We start from the raw sequence: 22,235 nt of genomic DNA, 5'->3' as shown, positions 1-22,235 counted from the left end.
TAGTTTGACTTAGAACAATCAAGTTTTTGAATAGGATCCGTTTTCCTTATTCCAACTAGCAGTCTACAATGCAACAATTCCAAACTTCAAAACAGTGCTAATACTTATAGTACTTCTGAGAAATGTGAAGTAACAGAACATTTCAGGTTCTGCAATTTACAGATTTAAAAATGTTGTATAATTCTATATGAATATAGATTTATTGAAAGAATTTGGACTAGCAAATCTGGAGAGCCACTCGAAGAAATCCACCCCGCGGTGCCTCAATATGCTAAGGCAATGTTAGATGTAAAATAAAAATTACTTTTTAAGGATTCATCTACCAGTGAGCAAATTTATCAGAGCCCAATGTCCTCGTGAAGAAAGTTAAAAGCTAAAAGTAGATTTTTAAAGCGCAAAAAAAAATGGACTTTTTATTATAAGAAACTTTAGTTTTAGTTTAGAGAACTGTTGAACCTTGTAGAGAAAGTTAGTGATAAATAAGAGAAGAGAGAAAGTTTCACCAAGCAATATATTCCTATAAATATGAGTGTTTGATAAAACAAGTGAAAGAAAACTTGAAAAAATAAATTATTAAAAGTATGAGAATGAGTTCATTTACATAGGTAAAATATGTTGATATAAAAGAAAAATACAAAAGGAAAAAAATTATAATAGAATATTTTTGACTAATAAAAAAAGTTAAAATAAAATAAACATTTTTGAGCTTGTTTAATGTGTTGCATATGGAATGAAATTTTTTTATAAAGTTGCACAAGAATTAGCAAATAAGAAAACCAAACTTAAGAATGAGGTTGAGCCATACAGGAAAAAATTGAGTTGTACAACATTGGTTAGTATTCTTTAAAAAAAATCTCTAACGTAAGTTATTTTCTTTGAGAATAGCCTAATCTCTCTCTTAAATTTGACTTCTTTGTTAAAAAATCATTCCTCAACTTTATCAAAAAAAATTCATTTGAAACTTAATACCTCAAATAGACACAAGTTTAAAAATATACATTTCATATGTAGTTTTTTTAATTTAATGATATAAATGAACCAAGTCAGGAACAAACACTAGTGGAACTTGATTAATGGGTCTCCTCCAAAATTTTCTACATAACAATATATTTTTATTATTTTAAAATATGAGTATAAAAAAATTAATTTTTTTAGAAATAAAATTCAAACAATTATTTAAAAATATGAAGATAACATTTACCATGATTCTTTTTTACTTATTTACGAACTTGCTATTAATTAATAATTTTATTACTAAGTTTTCAATGTCATATTAATTCAAGAAAATATTAGTTTAAAATTTTAATTTCACTATTTTATTATGGATGCTCCTAATCATATAAATTTGAAGAATTGACATTTAAATTATGACAATCTTTGACAAGGATATAAAGTACATTTTAATTGAAGAGAAATAATTTTTTTTATCTATAATAATTTATCAAAACAAGATTGCAACATAAAATGAGAGATAAATTTCCTGAATAAATATGATTATTTACATTAAAAAATAAATATTAAAAATTTCAGTTTTGATTTAATTAGTGATGACTTCAATAATTTGAAAAAAAAACAACAATCTATTAGAAATTGTGAAATAGTTTAAAAAAATTATAAAATCATTTAACCTAAACAATCTATAAATAAATGAGTTTCTTATATAATTTATTTGTACAGAAACACTGTAATGTTGTGAATAACTAAAACTTTAAATTCTCTTGTTACGGTCATGTAGGTATTCTTAAATCTTTTGTAAAACTATAAATTTGAGTTTTAAAATTATGAATATGAGTTTTACCACCACACTACACTCATACTTGTTATAAATTCAAGAATTGCAATAATATCTTATCATTATATTTTACTTAGTTTTTTTCTAGTAGACGAATATTTTACTTACTTCTGCGTTGTTCGTTCATTATTACTATTGTCGAAAATTCAGTTACATTATCAGTGTGCTTTCTTTTTACTATGCTCCTGATATAAGATGTTTTCTTTAACGAAAAAAAAAATTGTTATAAGAATAATTTGGAGTTCCTGATAAGTTTTATAGCAGTTGGGAATTGTTATCACTAAGAAAGAGATATATAAGAACAAGTGTGGTATTTTCTCCAATATGAAGAAATAGAGGTAAGGAGAAGCAAAACTCAGTTGCGTGAAATAGTGAAGAGAAGTTAATGGCGAAATGCGTGAAAGGTATTTTTTATCTTATATTATGTAAGTGTTTGATAAATCATAAGTGAGAGAAAATTTGAGAAAAAATCTTTTATTAAAAACATGACAATGAGTTTATTTGTGTAAGTGAAATATGTTAAATATAAAAGAAAAATACAAATAACAAAAAATTATAATAAAAAATTAAAAAAAGACATAAAAAATATCTCTAACGACATACAAATTTAGAATATATATATATATATATATATATATATATATATATATATATATATATATATATATATATATGGATGCAAACCTTCTCTTACACCGATTTTGTAGAATTGAGTTAAATTCAAAATTTATTTCTTAACATAATGTCAGAGGTAAATTAAACCTTATGAGAGTTAGGTTAAAATTCATTTCTTAACATGATATTATTCTCTATCAGACAATTTATTAATGTCTAGTCTTATCCATGAGATGTATACCCGAATATGAAAAAAATGTATTGAAAGTCTCATATCACTATAGATAACGTTAATTTATAATATATATATATATATATATATAAACCTCATCTTACAATCTGATTTTGTAAGATTAAGATAAACTTAAAATCTATTAATTAACAATAAATATTAAATATTTATATTTTCATAGAATTTGTCTAAACTTGCAAGAATTTTTTTTTTCTTAAATTACATTTTATTTGTTACTCTGAGTGTTTCTATCTCTATGTCAATATTTTTTATTATTTGAATGTTAGAATGGAACATTTATATTGTAGGTTGTATCAATTCTTGGCAAAATTTAATTGATCAAGTCAAAATAAAATCGTCATATTGGACATGTTATAATTGTTAAATAAAAAAAAAGTTATTGTGATTATTAATTATAATATTTAACTTAGTAATAATTGTTCGATCCAATCATTCATATCAAAATAATGTCACAAGATTTTATTATTTTATTTTAAGTTTATGTTCTCAACATAGGATTTTATATGTTTTTAAAGGTTTTTGACGTCCTTGTATCATTCCTATTGATATAATAACATGCAAGTTTTTGTTTTTATCTTTATGAGTTTTTTCTATTTTTTGAAATTAATTAACGACTTTCATCTTATGCTTATTTTGAAATTCAATTTAAAATACAAATTTTACCCTTATAATAAAATAATATTTCTCGAATAATATATATTTTTTGGAGATAAAATATCTATACAAATAACTTAATTACGTTGATTTAAGATGTCTAGTTACTATTTTAAAAATAAAACTCGCTGCGCATACACGGCTAATATAACGCGATTACAAAGAGGGTCACGCGTACACGCTACAACGTTAGCACAACGCGCAGAGCTACACCAAAAAAATTCTCTCTTTAGAATGTAATCTACTTCAGCTGCTACGGTATCATACAACTACTACTTTGTTAAGTGATTTAAGAGCGTTTGGTAGCATCACTATTCTACAAATCATACTTCTCCGTCGATCTTACCCGCACACGCCATCAAACTTTCAATGGTCAACGTTGAAAAGCTATCACACACCATCTATATAGAATACATTATTATTTCAGTTGAATTAATTTGAAACTTTCCTGGTTGAACCATTCATCTCACCTAGCTACCTTTGACCCGTGTACCACCTTCATGACCCTTCCTTATCTCACACCCTCCTCCAAATATATATATATAGCAACCACACGAACTTCCTTTCCTCATAGGATATTCTCATTCAAACCAAACCAAAGAAATAAAGAAACAAAGATCATCATCAAAATGGTGTTGTCTTGGACTAGAAGAAATGTTTTCCGTCGTGCCAAGAAGGAGAAGGGACAGATTCAAGGTGGTGGCCGTGGTGGTGAGTTGGAGGTGGAGGTTGTGATCCCCAACCACTTTCGGTGTCCGGTGAGTTTGGAGCTGATGACGGACCCGGTGACTTTATCAACCGGCATCACCTACGACAGGGTGAGCATTGAGAAGTGGATCGAGGGAGGGAACAAGACCTGCCCCGTCACCAACCAGGTGCTCACGAACTTTGACAACATCCCCAACCATGCCATTCGTAGGATGATTCAGGATTGGTGCGTTGAAAACAGCTCTTATGGGATTGAGAGGATCCCCACTCCTCGGATTCCTCTCTCCAGCTACGAGGTTTCTCAGACATGTACCAGGATCTTGTCGGCTTGTCGGCGCGGGGATGATAAAAAGTGCCAGGAGTTGGTTGGGAAGATTAAGGATTGGGGGAGAGATGAGAGGAACAGGAAGTGCATAATTGGGAGTCGTGCTAGAACTGATGCTGGCAATGGTGCCGATGCAGTTCTTGGACATGCCTTCGATTGTTTCTCAAGCGGTGACTCTTTTGACACGCATGTGGTTGTTTTGGAGGAGATTTTGGAGGTGCTGACATGGATGATCCCACTTGGGGAAGAGGGTGTGTCTAAATTGAGTTCAAAAGCTTCATTGAATTGCCTGGTTTGGTTTCTCGAGGGGAAAGACCTTGCATCTAGGCAAAGTGCTGCTTTGTTGCTCAGGCAAGTGCATGTTCAAGAATTGGCCAGAGTTGGAAAAGTGGCTGAAGCTTTGGTTAAAATGATTAGGGAGCCCACTGGGAGTGCTTCCACCAAGGCTTGTTTGGCAACAATTTTTAACTTGGTGTCATCAGCTGAGAACAGAGGGGAAATTACTGAAAGATTTGTGGAGTTGGATTTGGTTTCACTTTTGCTAGAGGCTATTGTTGATGGAGATAAAGGGGTGTGCGAGAAGGCACTTGGGATTTTGGATTGCGTTTGTGATATCCAGAAGGGGAAGGAGGTTGTTAAGAACAATGCTCTTACTCTGCCTCTTGTCGTTAAGAAGCTTTTGAGGGTGTCACCATTGGCTTCAAGTTTTGTTGTCTCTATTCTTAAGAAGAATTTTGACAAGAAGGAGGATGGAGCTCTGATTGAGGCAGTTCAACTAGGGACTTTTCAAAAGCTCTTGGTTTTACTACAGGTTGGTTGTGATGATAGCACAAAGGAGAATGCTACAGAGTTGTTAAAACTGTTGAACAGTTATAGGAACAAAGCGACGTGCACTGACTCATCATCGGATTTCAAGTATCTTAAGAAGTCATTCTGATTAACGAAGAATGGGAATTAGATTCGGTCGTTTTTTTTAATTTTTACCATAGGTCATGTTATTGAAACATACAATTCTTTGTTGTAAAAAGATACACACACGGACAAACATTCTATTGATTCTTTCATTCTTTCTTTGGAAAATTGATTCCATGTAGTTAGTTACAATACAACAATCATTGTTCTGGCAACTACAGAGAAACATCTTTGTGTCTTGTGTTTCATATGATGTATTGAATTTTTTGCCGATTGATTCTGAAGCAAGTTCCATCAAACCAACAAGCACTTGAAAAAAATAATAATCAAATGTACAAAAAGATGCAGTGATGAGAAAAATAACAACATTCAATGACACTGCAGAAGCCAATTCAATCATCTTTATGCTAAAACATGTTACTTGGGGTAAAACTGAAAAGCTCTTCACTCTTCAAATTTGTCATACTTCTTAGAATATTTTGAGGCCAAAAGTAACTTGACTTGGGACATGATTTTTACTACAATGGAGCTGGTGGTGATGATCAAGAGTGGAAGCAATGATGGTGTGGTGACAATCCTAGTCATGATGCCTCAGATCTTTTTTCAAAATAAAGGTGACATCCCACTGTGAAATTAAAATATTCTTATAAAGTTGGCATCTCAAGGTACACTAATTATATGCAGTAATTAATGGCATGATATCTCAAACAATCAACACTTGTTTATAACTACATCTTTAAAAAACATAAAGTACCTTTTTTCTTTCTGTATTTCAATTTTAGATTCTGCTAAACAAGTAACACCTGTTCATAGTATTATGGAAGGTAATGGCATTTTTTCAAAAACATGATAAGAAACTATAAATTGATTTATGGGGTAAAGTAATTTACAACTTTTTCGGAAGGTAAACATGCTTCCTTTTCTAAATAGTAATTTTAGTGAATACCAAATCTTCAAATAAACAGCCACACCAGAAGGGTATTTATTCTATTTAAAAACCCTTTTTTCCCATGATTCCTTGGTCACTTATTCTCATACTCAGACACAAAAAGTGAATGGCAACGATAGCTAAACATCAAACCAAGCACGTGACATCTTTCAATGGAAAAATGGGTTTGGCCAGAAGCCATTTTGGTGATTAACATCTCCAAAAGGCATAGTCTCATTCCCACCACCACCATTATTCATCAAGTTCATGAACCAGTTCTGCTTCTGCATGAGATCCATGTTGATATCAAATCCCTGGCCACTGTGACTCCCTTGTCCCTTGTCTTCAATCTTGGCAGCAACATCAGTAATCGCTGGTGCTGCAACTTGGGTTTGACTCTGAGCATTCTTAGTCAACACCTCAATCCTCCTGTTGATGTCCTTCAGATTCTGGTCAATCAACCATGCCAGATCATTCAAATCAACCATGCTTATATTGTGCATAATTTTACCAGCACTGAGGTACTGAAACATGAGCTGAGTCATCTCTTTTTCCCTATTGTCCTTCCTTTGTTTCTTCAATTGGTCTTTGGCCTTCAGGATTCTCTGCCTCAGAAAACTCTCTTGGTTTACCATCTTCTTGCTTTGCTCCAATTCAGGCATTCTCCTGAACTTGGCAAGCACCCTTTGAACCCCCATTGGAGATGGCCAAACTTCAGGTTGAGGATCATAAGGACTATAAACTATAGCACATGCATCAATTCCACAGAGGGTGCTAAGTTCACTGACCTTCTTCATCAGACCCTTCTTCCTCTTCTTGAATGTTGCCTTCCTAGCTGAGTCATTCACTATGAATGCCAACTTCACCTTCTTTCTAGTCATGCTGCTGATGAAAAGATAACTAGAACGATATGAAATTTGGAAACGTTCTTGTTGTGGTTATCTTGTTCAAGCATTCTCTTCTTTATATAGATCACTTTGTAGTAGTGATAACCAATTTTATTTTGCATTGAGCCACTGTTTTTTTCGCAGCATTGACATGAACCATTCAATACCAAATATATGTTTACTAAATAGGAGATGTTAGGTTTAAGTGTCTTTCCATCAATGGAGGATACAGAATATATTTCTTAGTAAGATAATATAACTGAATAATAAGCAATGCAAGTGTGCAATGCAATGGCTAGAATCGAAATGCATTCAGAAAACATATTCTCAGTTAATACTGTAGTAATGTAATTAATAATTGAAAAAAACAAATGATCTTAAATTCAATGTGATATTCCTTTTACAAGGCAATATAATTTAGATACCACAGTTGTAGTTTATATCTCTGATATCTCTACTATAGAAAAAACCTTTATCCCATTAACTCTCATTAATAACTATTATTCTATCCCTTTGACAAAGGGTCAGATCTTCATAAATTATGAGATGTATATGAGAATAATGGAATTATACATAAGGGAAAAGAATTTAATAAGGATCCATCTGTGAATAAAACATCATAAAAAGGTCTTACATTGTTATTATTATAAACTTACAAAGTACGTGAAGAGGGTGAAGAGGTTGATACATATCCTAAAAATACGTTTACCAAATTTAACTAAATGTTGATGCGTAATTAAATAAAGTAACTTATGTGTAAGTAAATATGATCTATTTTTAGCTATAATTTCATATAGTTTTATATATAAAAATATTTATTTAATCTAACAAAAATATTCCCCAGATATATGATTCACACAAAAAAATGATTATAGTTTAATATTAGTATTAATTAGACAAAACGACATTACTAACATATATAATATTAATTTCAGTGTGACAACCTTATAAAAAGAATGGGTGTGACAGAACAGGTCAACAATAAAACGCAATGAAATTGTAATAATTTAAATTATAGTTTTTTATTTTGATTTTAATGATAACTTTAAGAAATTAAAAAAAAAAGTTGGTGGATCAATCATCTTATTTGCTTGTGACCTATTGAGCTAGTAAACCAGAAGGGATGGGTTTGATGACCGGGTAAACTGAAAATGTCAACATATCCTATCAAATTATTATCATTATTAGATTATATTAACATGCTGATTTATTTTAAGACTCATAATTAATTTTATTATTTGTAAAAAAATATAGTAAAAGTACATAAATGAGTTCACAATCCAATCTAGTCCATGATGGACCAAGATATTTTGGACTAGCCAAACTTCAAATCAGATTATATTAGCTAAAATAAACTAATTTTAACTTTTATAATTTAGTGCAACCATTCAAAAGAAGAACAAATAAGAGATCTTCAAGCATAATCAAAATTAATTAAAAAATTTAGAAGTTATCCAATGTAAAAGAAAATAACAAAAAATAAAAATAAAAATAAACTCGCGTAACTATCTGCATTTTATAAACTAATATCGGTTTGACAGCATGTGGTGCATAATGGTTGAATTTGAGATATCATAAAGGATTTTAAAAAAATGTACAAAAATTTGAAAATGTTCATGTATTGAAATATGAATGATAATGTTATAAAAGAAATATTACAAGCCTCTAAGGAATATAATAAGATTTATATTATTAGTAAGGGTAACTAAATTTGCAATGAGCTTGTAATAAACATTGTGTAATGTATATTATTTTGTATATTTATTTACTATTGATTATTATAAAATCAATATTATATGTTTTTAAAACAAGGCGATTTGTAATAAGAGGACAGCTCAAAAATAAATATTCCTTTTTTCACAAAATATATAAAATATGTTCTTCAAATTAAATTATTGTATAAATTACAAACTATAATAATGGGTGTGACCAGTTAGAATAAAAATCACGAAATAAATTTATAATTTTGGATTGGATTTTGATGAAGCGGCGTACCCTGCCACCTAACACAAAGCAGTTGTAGTTTGGAAGCATAAACTTGCTTAATTGCTGTTGTTCTCTCTGAATTTTGAGAATCCAACTAATTTCGAATCAGAGGAAGGACGAAGACTGCATAGAAGAAAATCCACACTCTCTGCACCCGTTAATGCATCAGCTCATGCACAATTCTCACTAGGGTTTATTCATCCATGGCGCTAATAGTTCTCTCTCTCTTCCTCCTCCTCTTCACCTTCCATCTTCCCTTCCGCTCCTCTGGTACCTTGCTGACCTCACTCTTCAATTCGTGGTTTCGTGGTCAAGCATCGTTTCAACTGTCATTTCTCTCTGATCGCGTTTTTGTTTCCGCAGGACAATCGAGCTCCATGGAATCAGTTCCCGATCTTCAGCACACTATGTATGCTTCCATAGAAGGATATCCTTGCGTGCGCCTGTTGAATCTATCTGGAAACATCGGTTGTTCTAGTCAGTTCGCTCTCGCGTTCTCTGTAGTTAGTTTTTCTTTATTATTATTATTAGCTGTGATTTAGGGATTAAGTAAGACTAAAATATAAAGGATGACTATGTTTTCTGAGCCGATGAATTTTCCTTGCTTTATTGTTTTCGAATTGTTAGATCCTGGACGAGATAAGGTTGTGGCTCCTATTGTACGGTTCGGAAATGTTGACAAAATAGCTGAGCCGTCTGCTGTACTGGTGTCAGTGGAGGACTTTCCAACTCTCTTTACTAGGTATCATAATTCAACCTTTCTGTTTTAGGAGGTGCTAAACTTTCTTGCATTTTAGTTTAACTGATAGTTGTGGAATCTTTGTAACTTCGGGAATAAATGCTATCCTTGCTTAGTTATTTTTAAGTGATGCTGGTTGTTATTTCTGTACATTCAGAGTTTTTGAATACCTATTTTCCCTTTCAGAATATCAGATGACTCTAGATTTGCTAGTAAAGTCAGTGGTGTACTTGTGGAACCAAGTACTGATTTGCAGAATAAGATAAACGGTAGAAATCATTGATTTGCTTTTCGTTTGTTTTCAAATTAAGGCTGGAGTGATCCTCCTGTGTAGAGCTGTCAGTGATAATTTTTTGTCATGTTTAGGATTTTCTCCGGATCAAAAGTTTCCACAAGGTCAATTTGCGCCTTACCATAATACCGGCTATGAATGGAATCCAATTGTAAGATATGAACTGCCCTTTTTCATCAGGTTTATTGGCATATTTATAGCTCATGACATCATCAATTAGTTGTCCTTTTTTTATCCTTGCTTGTTACCAATAATCATTTTCCGACTTTGATTTGATCATTTTGTAAAGGTTGTAATCAAATTATGTTTTTATGAAGTTCTTAATTTTGAACGATGAACATTGTTATAACCAAGTATCATAGAGCTATTATTTAGTAAGTAAATAAATAGACCAAACATGTCTTGGATTATATTCTGAAGCGTGTAGTGATATTAGATGAATTCAAAAGATCTTGTTGGTGGGAATTTTACCAACTATTTGTGGGATATTGGCTAATCCTAATGCTATTAGAGTTTTGAGACAACACATTCAATTTTTCAGAATGATTAATTTCTTAATGCTTTTATTTTTGGCTCAACTTGTGCAGGGTTCTGGTGTTATGTGGAAATCCTACAATTTTCCTGTGTTTTTACTCACAGAAAGTGGGTCAAAGACTCTTCAAGAGGTATTGCTTGCTACTCTCGTGTTCTTATACTTGCAAAAGTATTGGCGATGATTCAATGTACTTTGAGAGTGTAGTGAGTCAGTTAATTGATCCATATCCAGGTTGTCAAACTCTAGAGTCTGCACAAGCTTGTTTAGATTCCATAGACTCAACTTATGAAACCGTAAAAGATTACAGCTTATTAAATACTCTTGATGACATATATGCATAACTGTAATACTTTTAACACAACAATAATTCAACATTTCAAATCTATAATATATAGCAAAGTGGTAAACGACCTACAGTATGATAATATGTCATGTGTAAATTAATGAAAAAAAAATCCTAAAGTGGACACATTTAAAAAAGGAGTCAAATTCAAAGCCTTTGAAAATAAAATAATCATTGTGGGGGCAAGAATTATATTTGATTTCAAACTTGGTGACTTGCTTTTTTATTTGAGAGTTCATGCAAGTTTATCCAAAAAAAGGATTGATGACTTAACTTGTTTTCTGTACCTAGGATCATAAACTTGTAAGAGTGTTAATTTGAGAGTTTGATCACGTTAATCCATACAGTGAACTGCACCTAGGAAATAACTTGGTTTCTTTATTTTTATGTTACTTGATATATATATATATATATATATATATATATATATATATATATATATATATATATATATATATATATATTTAGTGAGAGAGTAACCTACACAAATCTTCAAAAAAAAATTGTGATATTGTTAATTCCATTGGCATTCATTTTCTTGTGACCTAATGAATTTTATTATTCTGTATATAAAAATAAAGCAGATTGATTCTCTTTACTGTTTCTACAGTTTGTAACAAAGAATGAGGACAAAAAGAAGGCTTATACTTCTAATGTGGCTGAGTTTGATCTGGTGATGCAGGTATTATTCAGATTCTTGTAAAAAATTGTTTTATCTGCCTTATGAAGTAAAATGTTTCATTATTTACCTTTTTTGTTATCTTCAATTAGACAGTGAAATCTGGGACACTTGATTCAGAGTCTTGTTTAAAAGAAGAAACTTGTCTTCCTTTAGGTGGATACAGGTGAAGTTTCTTGACTCTACTTTATAAATGATACTAAACTAGATACGTGGTCGTCATGCTTGTCAAGACACTAAATTTTCATATTTTTCCCTGAAAGTCTCTCTTGTAGTCTCAAAAACAATCCTTTTATCTGTATAGAATATTGCCATTTATAGAATATGACCAGCTCTGAGTTTATATTGATGTAAGGAGGGTTTGTTTATGTACTGCACTGGATAAAGAATGAGTGAATTGCCTATGTGAATATGGTGTTCATTATTAGATTGGACGGATTCATACTATCTTCAAAAAGAAAAAAGATTTAGCATCACATGGTTCCCTACAGTGGAAATGTGCTGTCCTAGATCTATTTTGTAGAATATTTTAACATCCTTACCTTCTCATTTTTTTTTATAATAGGGTTTAATATGATTTTAGTCCTTAAACTTTGAAGCAAAATTCGAATTCATTCATGTCCCAAACTTTGGTATAGTTTGGTCCCCAAACTTTTAAAAATAAACAGATATAGTCTTCCTAATTCAACTAAATTAAATTCTTTTGACATGTCAAACAACGTTTTGGGCTAGTGTTAGAACTGTTTATGCTGTTCAACTCAAATGTCAGTCTGAAATACCGTTTAACTAAAAAAAATTTAACGTCATTAGGTTAAAAGGACTATATCTATTTATTTTTAAAGTTTGGAGACCAAATTATATTAAAATTTGAAACAGGAACGAATTCCCATTTCACATTCAAGTTTAGAGACTACAAACATATTTTATCCTTTATAAAATTATATTTTATTATTTCATTTGATTTTAATTTTGTGTATGTTTCATATGGAAGGCAGTGTCTGGTCATCTCTTCCTCCGATCAACACTTCCTCCTCACAGCAGTCTAAGCCCATTTTAATGACAGTGGCATCCATGGATTCTGCTTCATTTTTTCGGGACAAAACCCTTGGGGCAGACTCCCCTATTTCTGTGAGTGAAAGTGCATCTACTAAATTCTTTCCATTTTTTCTGGCCACGTTTTTGTGTTTCTTTATGATATTTGCTTGTCCTTAAATCAAATTATAGCCTAATGTATTGGCTGCGAACAGGGTTTAATTGCATTACTAGCGGCTGTTGATGCACTCTCTCATTTGGATGGTCTTGGTGACCTTAGTAAACAGGTGTGTTTGAGATATTCCAGGGATTATAACTCTTTTTTTCTTATTTCAGTTTTTCGGTCGTGTAAATCTAGCCTCAATTTCTTCCTTATCATTTAGATGTCAGTTTATCTAACTTTCCTTATGTCTCTTTGGATTTTCTTTTACCTTAACCTAGTGTTCGTATGGAAAATTTTATAGAATAGTTAATTTTGTAGATAATTCAATATACTCTGTTGACAAAATGTATATGGTATTTTAAAAGAAACTGAAATTTTAGAAGTTTATGAGGATTTTGATCACTTAAACTTGTAAACTTTTGAAATTCGACCTAAAAGATAAGAATTTGAAATTTTTTATTTTCTCTCTTCTCTCACTTTTATATTATTCTCTTACATTAAATATTTAAAATTCACTTATGTTTGATATTAAAATTTTGATTTATATTTGTAGAAGTTGAATTATCCTTTCCAAACTTAAAATTTGAAATTTAAGAAACATTTAAAAATTGTAGGAATTTAAACCAAAGCAATTCAATTTCAAGCATTTCAAAATCTCTGAAATTTAAAAATCCCTCATCAAACACACCACAAGATCAATGTGTGGAAATTATCCTAGGTCATTATCTTACTGGTTATCTCCTTGGGGTATGTGAGATAATTATCCACTATCCTTCCCATTGTCATGAGATTGGATTTAATATTTTTTAGAAGTGCACAAGTTCACCAGTGACAGGAAACTTGCGGTGGCTATCATCTCAGGTGTGGATATATATAAGAATAATTGTAAGAGGTTTTATCATGCATACATTCATTATGCTCCCTATTTTCAACTTCCAGGGTTGCTTTTTAAAATCGGTTAATGCTCTAAAACCAAGTACTGTACTGACATATGTCCACTTGTCTAAACTTTATTGCTGATGATTTCTTGAACTCAATGCAGCTTGTTTTTGCAGTTTTCACTGGAGAGGCATGGGGTTATCTTGGAAGTAGGAGATTTTTGGTAGAACTTGACCTGCACTCAGATGCTGTTCATGGCCTTAATCATGGATTAATTGAAAAGGTACTTCTATTCTTCCTTGTAAATATGACTGCTGGGAGTATTGGTGGAATTTACCGAGCCACATTTAAATCTGTAGGCTAGACTGTTTATATATACTGCTACTTGATTATTTTTTTTTTCTGCTAATAACCTCAGTCTTTCCTGGCTGATATTTCACAGGTCATTGAAATTGGTTCTGTTGGAAAGGGTCTCAGTGGAGGTGTTAACAACTTTTTTGCTCATACAGAAGGGGTGAGTGATCTTGATTGATCTTTCAACTATGTGCACATTCGTGGCTATTATAGAAAATTTTGCAATATTAGTTGGATATTTTGCATTGTTACATAGTTTCTGTGTATACACTGCCAGGATTACAGAAATACGCCAAATCTGCTTGTGACTAACACTTCGTCAATGCAGGATTCTTCTGCCACAAATCAGACAATGGGTGCCTTGAAACGTGCACAGGAGTCACTGTTATATGAAAACATAAAGATAGCATCTGCAAGTTCTTCAAATCCTGGGATACCTCCATCATCTTTAATGTCCTTTTTGGAAAAGGTACGGGATAGATAGTACACTTTTTTTCCTGCCCCCTCCCCTATAAATGATATTATGAAAAGTACAGCAATATCTGCAGAATATTAATCCTTTGTAACTGGTGGTGGTTTCATAAAAATGAATGTTTTAAAAGTTCAGACTTTGTAAAGTACGTTGGCAAATTCCTAATAAGCTAAGGACATGGTCAGTTGAGTGAAGTTATTAAAAAAATGTAGTGATTCAGAAGTTCTAAGGAGCCTTCTCGTGATTCTTATTTATGCTTTCTTACATTAGAGATCATTAAGTTTCATCAAGTCACCCTTTTTCTATACATAACATTCATATACCAAGATACCTGCACATTTTCTTGAAATTAATTTGATATAAAGCTCACGAACTGTCCTTATATGGGTATACAGATACTCAGTACAACAATGTATATAATATTAGACATGTGAACACATCTTTAGTAGTATGGATAAGTGTTGACCTCATGCTCAAACAGTGGGTTGGTACAGTGGACAAATTGTAACAGCATGCTCTAATAAAAAAGGTTATAAAAACTTGCTACTTCAATAAGTTACGTGGTAGATGTAGTTGACCCATTGTGCCATATTCGTATAAAAATAATTCATTTTTTTATTTTTTATGAATAAGTCTCACATTTAATATTGGCATAATTTTGACCGCTTTCGTGTTGAATAACTTCATTTTTGTATATTGGCATATAATTCAAAAAATCTCTATTGGTCATTGATCGTTTTCTTTGTTTATTTTCCCTCCTCTTTTGATCAGAATCCTGCAATCTCTGGTGTCGTTCTTGAAGATTTTGACTCTGTCTTTGTCAACAAGTTCTACCATAGTCACCTAGATGATTTATGTGAGCTAGTCAATGCTCTTGACATTATTTTCTTCTACTTGCTTAACTTGTCCTACATTTTGATGGTTGCCACTTATGTCACATGCATTCTTATTTTTGTATGATTATGCAGCAAATGTGAATTCATCAGCTGTTGTTGCTGCTGCTTCTCTTGTTGCCCGTACACTTTACATACTCGCTAGTAAAAATGAAGATGTTCATGATTCAACTTTGTCTGCTATAAATGTTAATGTCTCACTTGTTGAACAACTTATGGGTTGCTTGTTGGACTGTAATCCTGGTCTTTCTTGTGAACTGGTGAAGAAATATATTTCTCCCATGTCAACCTGTCCAAGCCATTATGTTGGCGTTATCTTGGATGAACCTTCATCTACACCATATACAGGATACATCAATGATGTTCCCAGGTTCATTTGGAATTTTCTGGCTGATAGGACTTCTATCCCTAGGGAGACTAACAGCTCAGGTTGTCAACACGGTTGCAATGATAGAGATGAAGTGTGCATCAAAGCAGAGACCGATGGAAAGGGAGTTTGTGTTCTCTCTACAACAAGGTATCTCCCCTCTCAGGCTATGTTTAGCTCAACATTTTATGACTTAGCTACTTCAAAAGTTAAAGCTTATAATAAGTTTTAAGAAATAAAGTATAAGTTATTTGGATGTTTTAGCTTAGAAACTCCTCTAAAACTAGAACTTTTGTTTTTGTTCCTTATTGATTATTTCTGGATGATATAAATTGAGAGCCTAAGCCACTAATGTGTGTAACTCATTTTACGAAGCTACCTTGCTTTTGACACCTTCAACATAGGTACTGTAACATGTTCACACACATTCACAGGCATAATAACCATGCTAGGTATTAGTATAGATTTGTCTAGTCATTTTGCACACTCCAAATGGGTGGTGTCATTCACTTGTTTCATCATGTTCTAGTTCTACTATGTTTAAACTTTACATCACAATTGGCACCATGTAAGTATGCTTATATGGTGTACTTTATTGGGTAGAGTGCAGTTAATTTATGAGTGGTTTCACTGTCCATGTAATGTGCCCTCTTATTGGCTTGACACATGAATAAATGGGTAAATGGATGTGATGTTTAATAATTTACAGGTATGTTCCAGCATACTCAACACGGCTAAAATTTGAATCAGGAGTGTGGAATGTTTTGCCTCCTAATTCCTCTGAAAAAATGGGTGTTGTGGATCCTGTCTGGACTGAGAGCAACTGGAATTCAATAGGTATGCGAGTCTACACAGTCCAAAATACTGCTTATGACCGGCTTGTTCTGTTTGGGGGCATCACTTTGACAATCATCTCATACCTTGCAATAGCAACTGCTAGAACCTTGTTTTCCAAAGCAATGAAGAGGGACTGACATTTTACCTCCGGGGTCTGACTAGTACATTTTGTGAAACTAGGGTAAAGGTATTATATAGGGAATTGGGGGGACGGGTCCTTTGATGGACAAATGATCCGTTTTTGAAGAATTTTCAAGGATGTGCATTATTTGTGGCCGCATTCTTGTGCTCATGAATTCTATTTCAGAAATTTCTCTATAACACGATTATTTTTGTCAACTGTAGGTAAGTAAGGAAATATAATGAAAATAGTCAAAATTAACTGGTGCTGTAAATGCCTAGTCAGTGACTATACAATTTTTATTTGGTTAATAATTTTCACTTTCATTATCATTGATATATGGTTCTAAATTATTTGTGGGCATTTAAAGTTATTGAAGAGTTTAAAGTGTTTAATTGAGGGATAGTGACAAAACAATTTGTTGTTGATAATCAAAATTGGGGTTTCTTTTATTCTTTTCTTTTTAATTGAATTAAGATTTATTTTCTTAACGTGTTGAATAAGATCAACTTGATAGCTTTGCATCTATACCTCCATTGCTCTAGAAACGGAGTAGCATCTACCAAAATTATTTATTTGAATTAATGAGTAGGCAAGTTGGTGTTTAGACAGAAGCTGTGCTTGAGGTACACGGCAAGCATACCATGGATTATCCTATTGCCAATTGATGTTAAATGGGATACAATATTTTGATTATTTGATGAAGAATAGGTCTGATTTTTTCAGACCGTAAGTTTTGCACGTATGAAACATCTGGAATAAGTGTTTTCCCTATTGTCATGAAAATGTTTTCATGTGATTATAGAATTTGAATCTAGGGATTTGTTTTATCAAAGTTGAAGATGAAGCATTGATTTGTATTGGACCTGGTTGTCCAAATATACTGCTTAGCTATGTTTAATTTTTAGAAGAAAAAAATATCACAAATAATCAGTTATTAAAAGATGGGAACTTCTAAGATTTCATACTATCATGCAATTTGTTAACTTTTTTCTTCCAGCAATTAAAATCAAATCTACCAATTTGTTAAAGCTTCCACTAAGGTTTCCCACGATTCTTTTGGCCCTTTTCTTCATAAATACCATAGCATAATCACCGGGATTTGAAAGATGGTCCAGATGAGTCTTGATATTGGGTTGTTATTACCAAAATCTGCACGCGAGCAACTTGAGCATCTGCTGAACGATATTTTATTGATCGGCATCTAAGAAACAGTGCCTCAAGGTTAATGGATTAATCAAAGTAATGTTATAGGCTACCTTGGTGTGAATCACAGAAGGACCTATGTTTTCCAAACTAATAGCAATATTTTGAGGCAAACAGATTAAATCCTCACGGCAAATGGGGACTGATTTCAAAAGAAAATGTATATTTTGTAGTTGTATTTATTACTCTTTGGATAATGGAAAACCAGTTGTTATCACTAGGCTCCTTAAAACAGCAAAGTTGATTGGAGAAAAATCAGAGTCAATAATAAAAATTCAGTGACAATTGGATTCTCATTCTCCAATGAAAGAAAGAAAATGATGGGACGGGGAAAGAATTTTGCCTATCAAAGTGAGAAATTTAGCTAGGCTCGCGTAAATTAAACACGGAATTTTTTTTAGATGAATAAATACTAACAGAAGTGGAGGAGCTATGAAAGTACAGTATTCACCTCAAAGTTCAACTTACAAATCAGATAAATTATAAACTTATTATTACTAAACATTACTGAATAGCTTGAAGAATACACAACATCACATCCATTCCGTGACTCCATGATCCTAAGCAATAAGCTTGAAGACACAATTAAAAGAAATAATCATGGGTGCAGGCATCCGGCATACCAAAAAGGTCACATACTGAAAATGTGTTTCCACTGATATCTTGCACTGAGACAGCTACAGGTTTACCTCAAATTAAGTAACTCGAAACTCTCCCCCTTCTAGCTTCCAAATTTTGCATACACATAAATATCAATGTCATCTATTTATTTGTGAGCACTCTAAAGGAAGAACTTTCCCATAAACTTCGCGAAATTGTTCAAGCCATAACCAGTCCCCTGGTAGAGTTTAAAGTTTCATTCTATTTTTTATGACAAATATAATTCAACTTTAACTATTTTTATTCTAATTAATACATCATTAAAGAAATCATTTTTCAATTAATTGAAATTCCATTTTAAATTAAACTTGCTTATTCTTGATATTAAATTTCAATTAAACATACTCTCAGCATCAACTCTTCTCTCTCTGAGAGTCAGGCTGCAAAGTGAAAATGCATTCACTGGGATATCGAGCGAACGCGTTGCTGACCTTTGCCGTCACCATTCTGGCTCTTATGTGCGGCATGGCCTCTCTCTCCGACAACTTCAATTCTCCCTCTCCCTCTGCCCAAGTCCAGGTCTCTTCTTTCTTTCCATTTACATTTCTGCTTTATGGATCCATGCCCATGCCCTTTACTCACTCACTCTATGTAGGTCTTGAACATCAACTGGTTTCAGAAGCAGCCCAACGCCAATGACGAGGTAACTTATTCATCTTCCTTTACAATCAATCTCTACCGTTTTTAGAATCTAGGTTTCGCCCGTTCTAATGCCAGGGTTTCTCCTCATTTATGTTCTTTACTTTGCCTGCATTACTTCTCAATCTCACTCTTCAACATCTTCAATTACTTATTTTCTCTCCTGCCTGCACAATCTTAATGTTTTAGTTCTCATACCCTAAATTGTGCCAAATAGTCTTTGCGTCGAATTTTATAGACTAAAACGGATTAATAAAGTGTATACTTGTGAACTAAACGAGTAAACTCCAAGTGCAACGACTAAGACAAACAAATCTGGCACCAAATGTTTGATTAGGCATTTACCTGATGAGTTTGATGCTGCTCATAATTTGAATTGCACATTTATGATATCATGATCTGGATATCGTATGTCGTAATGAGCATATTGTAGTGTGTTTGGATGAGCGGTTACAAAGTTGATTTTGATATTTGATTTCGGTTAAAATTGACATTGAAGTTTTGTTATTTATGTTTGGATGTTTTATTGTAAAAACAAGTTTGTAGTAAGACTCAGTTTAATTTTTTTTATCAGTGCAAAAGCTACCTAAAGTTGCTTCAATAAGGAATTAATTATGGATTCAGAATTGTTGTAGAATTCAAAGTGAAACAGTTTGCATCTAATCCCTTTAGCTGTTATTAAGAGGTCATCTTTATTCGTTATTTAATCTCATGTGGAAGCCTTTGTATTTTTACAGATCAGCATGACATTGAACATATCAGCAGATTTGCAGTCCCTTTTTACATGGAACACAAAACAGGTTATTCCCTTTAATTTTGATTTTTCATTTAAAGTGCTTTGTCTTTACTCCATTTGCCTCTCAAAAGTAAGAAGGCTGTTCTTGGTTGGAGGAGCGAGAATGAAAATTTATAATGTTTTCATGCCTTGTCATATTATCAACTTTGCCCATGTTTTGGTTGAATTTATTCTGGAAAGGTTACCCCTCTCAGTGAGAGTTTTTAGAGAAAGTGAAACATTATTTCTTCAACTTGATCCTTACGAAATGAGTGTTTGTTTTCTTTTCTATGCTTCCCAGCATAGTGCGTATCTTAATGTTTAAATTGACTTGCCTATTATTATATCATGTTTAATTTCATGATATATATCTATTCTTGCCCATTCTTTTTTCTGTGTACAAAAATTGTATTTCTGTGGAAACCTTGGTTCTGCTTTATTTTTCTTACCCATGAGATTCTTATATCTGACTAGTTATTATTGCAAATATTTTGGAAGCTATAATTTCAGGTCTGTCCATGGACATAGTTTTTTTCATTTTGTATGGTTGCAGGTTTTTGTTTTTCTTGCTGCCGAGTATGAAACTCCTAAGCATTCCGTGAATCAGGTATGAGCACATTTGTTTGTTTGTATCTGCATTTGAAATATAATTATTTCTATTATAAGTTTTCCAGCTCCTTTTTATAACGGAAAAAAATAGAAAGAGACCATAAGAATGGTGCTAGATTTTATTTATACTATTCATGTCACTCGATAGCTTGCGTGCTATTTATCTCCTTCTATGTTGTGTCATAAATGTTGCTTAGGTTCTTGAATTCCATTTTACAGATATCTCTATGGGATGGTATTATACCCTCTAAAGAGCACGCCAAGTTTTGGATTCATACATCAAATAAGTACCGCTTCATTGACCAGGTACACAAATCTAAGCATGTTTTATGACTAATATATGATTTGCTTCATATTTCTTTAAGCCTTAATATTTTTATTTTTTCATGTTCAGGGAAGCAATTTGCGCGGCAAAGAATATAACCTGACTATTCATTGGCATGTTATGCCTAAGACTGGCAAAATGTTTGCAGATAAAATAGTCATGCCAGGTTTCAGATTGCCAGAGGAATATAGATGATGTCTTGTAATGTTAATTCTCTAGCTGTAACTCTAACCTTTTCTATGTCGGTTAGTTCAAAGAAACTAGAATCATGGAGATTGTGTTTTGGAAAGTGAAATCAATAGCGTTTGAATGATACCTAAACATTAGAAGTTTGATTTTAGTCTTCAATGATACCTAAACATTAGAAGTTTGATTTTAGTCTTCAAATGTCTCTTAAGAAAAAGGATATATATGTGGTGTTCGCTTGGAGCTTTTGAAATTGTCAATCAATTAGAAGCAATAACTCTCTGCCTTGAGGAAGAAGAAGAAAATAATAGCTTTATTGAGGTAGTTTTTTCATAGCAGTTGAAAATTTATATTAAGCTTTACAACTTTTGAAAACGAAAGCATACAGACATAAACATCATGTCACTTGATAATCATTGTTATAAAATTACTTGCATCCAAAACTAATATTAACATTGCACTAATTCAATTGGTAACCTATATTTTAGGTGTAATATTGAGATAAAATCTGAATTGTTGAAATTTTGTTAAATGATTTTAATTTGGCCGGTTGATCCATGAAATGTAGTTGTCATGGATAATAAATTTAAGGTTTAAATACTCGTTTACTTTTCTAATTTCTTTCAAAAATTCAATAAGATTTTTAATTTTTGTTTTTTTCAATTTGTTCTTTCAATTTTTTAAAAATTATTTAATTTGGTCCAAATTAGTGATGACATAAAAATCATTAATGGGAGAGTCACTAGGGTTGAATATGTGGTAGGGTTTTGTTAACATGTATGTGAAGAGTTCTTGAGATGTTTAAGTTTCTTGTGAAAATATTTTTGTTATTGGGGTATGAGTGCGAAGGTGCAGCGAGATTTGGATTTGTTATTATCATGACAGCAAGTGTGATGACGTTCAAGTTCTTCATATGTTAAGGTATTTATGTCTTGGGAGTAGGAGTTCGTCATTTGAGGATTACGAGTTTGTGATACAAGACAACAAGTGTGATGGCATTGGGAGTTGGTTTCTTTTGAGGGTTTTATCATTTATTGTTGGATCTGGGGTTTTGTGTTTCTTTGTCTAT

At 32.3% G+C, this 22,235-nt stretch overlaps 4 protein-coding genes across 5 annotated transcripts; 3 read left to right on the top strand and 1 right to left on the bottom strand.

Annotated features, from left to right (window-relative positions):
• Window positions 1–3,580: 3,580 nt before the first annotated feature.
• Window positions 3,581–5,427, top strand: LOC108327887 (U-box domain-containing protein 21). Its single transcript, XM_017561613.2, has one exon. It carries the CDS (start codon window positions 3,815–3,817, stop codon window positions 5,282–5,284), a length of 1,470 nt encoding a protein of 489 aa, XP_017417102.1. The 5' UTR covers window positions 3,581–3,814; the 3' UTR covers window positions 5,285–5,427.
• A 767-nt stretch (window positions 5,428–6,194) lies between these two features.
• LOC108328738 (agamous-like MADS-box protein AGL80) lies at window positions 6,195–7,228 on the bottom strand. Its single transcript, XM_017562631.2, has one exon. It carries the CDS (start codon window positions 7,066–7,068, stop codon window positions 6,358–6,360), a length of 711 nt encoding a protein of 236 aa, XP_017418120.1. The 5' UTR covers window positions 7,069–7,228; the 3' UTR covers window positions 6,195–6,357.
• A 1,802-nt stretch (window positions 7,229–9,030) lies between these two features.
• On the top strand, window positions 9,031–17,027 carry LOC108329563 (nicastrin). Its single transcript, XM_017563822.2, has 16 exons — window positions 9,031–9,330; window positions 9,424–9,537; window positions 9,688–9,802; window positions 9,986–10,068; window positions 10,166–10,242; window positions 10,679–10,756; window positions 11,580–11,651; window positions 11,741–11,814; window positions 12,644–12,776; window positions 12,896–12,967; window positions 13,886–14,005; window positions 14,165–14,236; window positions 14,405–14,545; window positions 15,320–15,404; window positions 15,517–15,958; window positions 16,518–17,027. Exons 1-16 carry the CDS (start codon window positions 9,264–9,266, stop codon window positions 16,780–16,782), a joined length of 2,010 nt encoding a protein of 669 aa, XP_017419311.1. The 5' UTR covers window positions 9,031–9,263; the 3' UTR covers window positions 16,783–17,027.
• A 1,568-nt stretch (window positions 17,028–18,595) lies between these two features.
• LOC108328140 (signal peptidase complex subunit 3B) lies at window positions 18,596–21,351 on the top strand. Of its 2 annotated transcripts, XM_017561952.2 has the most exons (7): window positions 18,790–18,813; window positions 18,984–19,151; window positions 19,228–19,275; window positions 20,009–20,071; window positions 20,600–20,653; window positions 20,875–20,961; window positions 21,050–21,351. In XM_017561952.2, exons 2-7 carry the CDS (start codon window positions 19,026–19,028, stop codon window positions 21,173–21,175), a joined length of 504 nt encoding a protein of 167 aa, XP_017417441.1. In that variant the 5' UTR covers window positions 18,790–18,813; window positions 18,984–19,025; the 3' UTR covers window positions 21,176–21,351. The 2 variants fall into 2 exon arrangements, 1 of the variants encoding a protein (XP_017417441.1); XR_008247248.1 differs by lacking the exon at window positions 21,050–21,351 and having other exon boundaries at window positions 18,596–18,813; window positions 19,012–19,151; window positions 20,009–20,653; window positions 20,875–20,965.
• Window positions 21,352–22,235: the final 884 nt, after the last annotated feature.

The sequence above is a fragment of the Vigna angularis genome, chromosome 2 (assembly GCF_016808095.1).
Source record: "Vigna angularis cultivar LongXiaoDou No.4 chromosome 2, ASM1680809v1, whole genome shotgun sequence".
In the NCBI taxonomy this organism is placed as follows: Eukaryota; Viridiplantae; Streptophyta; class Magnoliopsida; order Fabales; family Fabaceae; genus Vigna; species Vigna angularis.
This window is presented reverse-complemented; position numbering and strand designations above follow the sequence as displayed.

Bases quoted from the DNA above. Each gene is read 5' to 3' on its own strand.
- LOC108328738 (XM_017562631.2), bottom strand. From the start codon at position 7,068: ATGACTAGAAAGAAGGTGAAGTTGGCATTCATAGTGAATGACTCAGCT.
- LOC108329563 (XM_017563822.2), top strand. From the start codon at position 9,264: ATGGCGCTAATAGTTCTCTCTCTCTTCCTCCTCCTCTTCACCTTCCAT. The intron at 10,757-11,579 runs GTATTGCTTGCT...CTGTTTCTACAG, and splicing joins GGTCAAAGACTCTTCAAGAG to TTTGTAACAAAGAATGAGGA. The intron at 14,546-15,319 runs GTACGGGATAGA...TCTTTTGATCAG, and splicing joins TAATGTCCTTTTTGGAAAAG to AATCCTGCAATCTCTGGTGT.
- LOC108327887 (XM_017561613.2), top strand. From the start codon at position 3,815: ATGACCCTTCCTTATCTCACACCCTCCTCCAAATATATATATATAGCA.
- LOC108328140 (XM_017561952.2), top strand. From the start codon at position 19,026: ATGCATTCACTGGGATATCGAGCGAACGCGTTGCTGACCTTTGCCGTC. The intron at 19,152-19,227 runs GTCTCTTCTTTC...CACTCTATGTAG, and splicing joins CTCCCTCTGCCCAAGTCCAG to GTCTTGAACATCAACTGGTT. The intron at 20,962-21,049 runs GTACACAAATCT...TTTCATGTTCAG, and splicing joins AGTACCGCTTCATTGACCAG to GGAAGCAATTTGCGCGGCAA.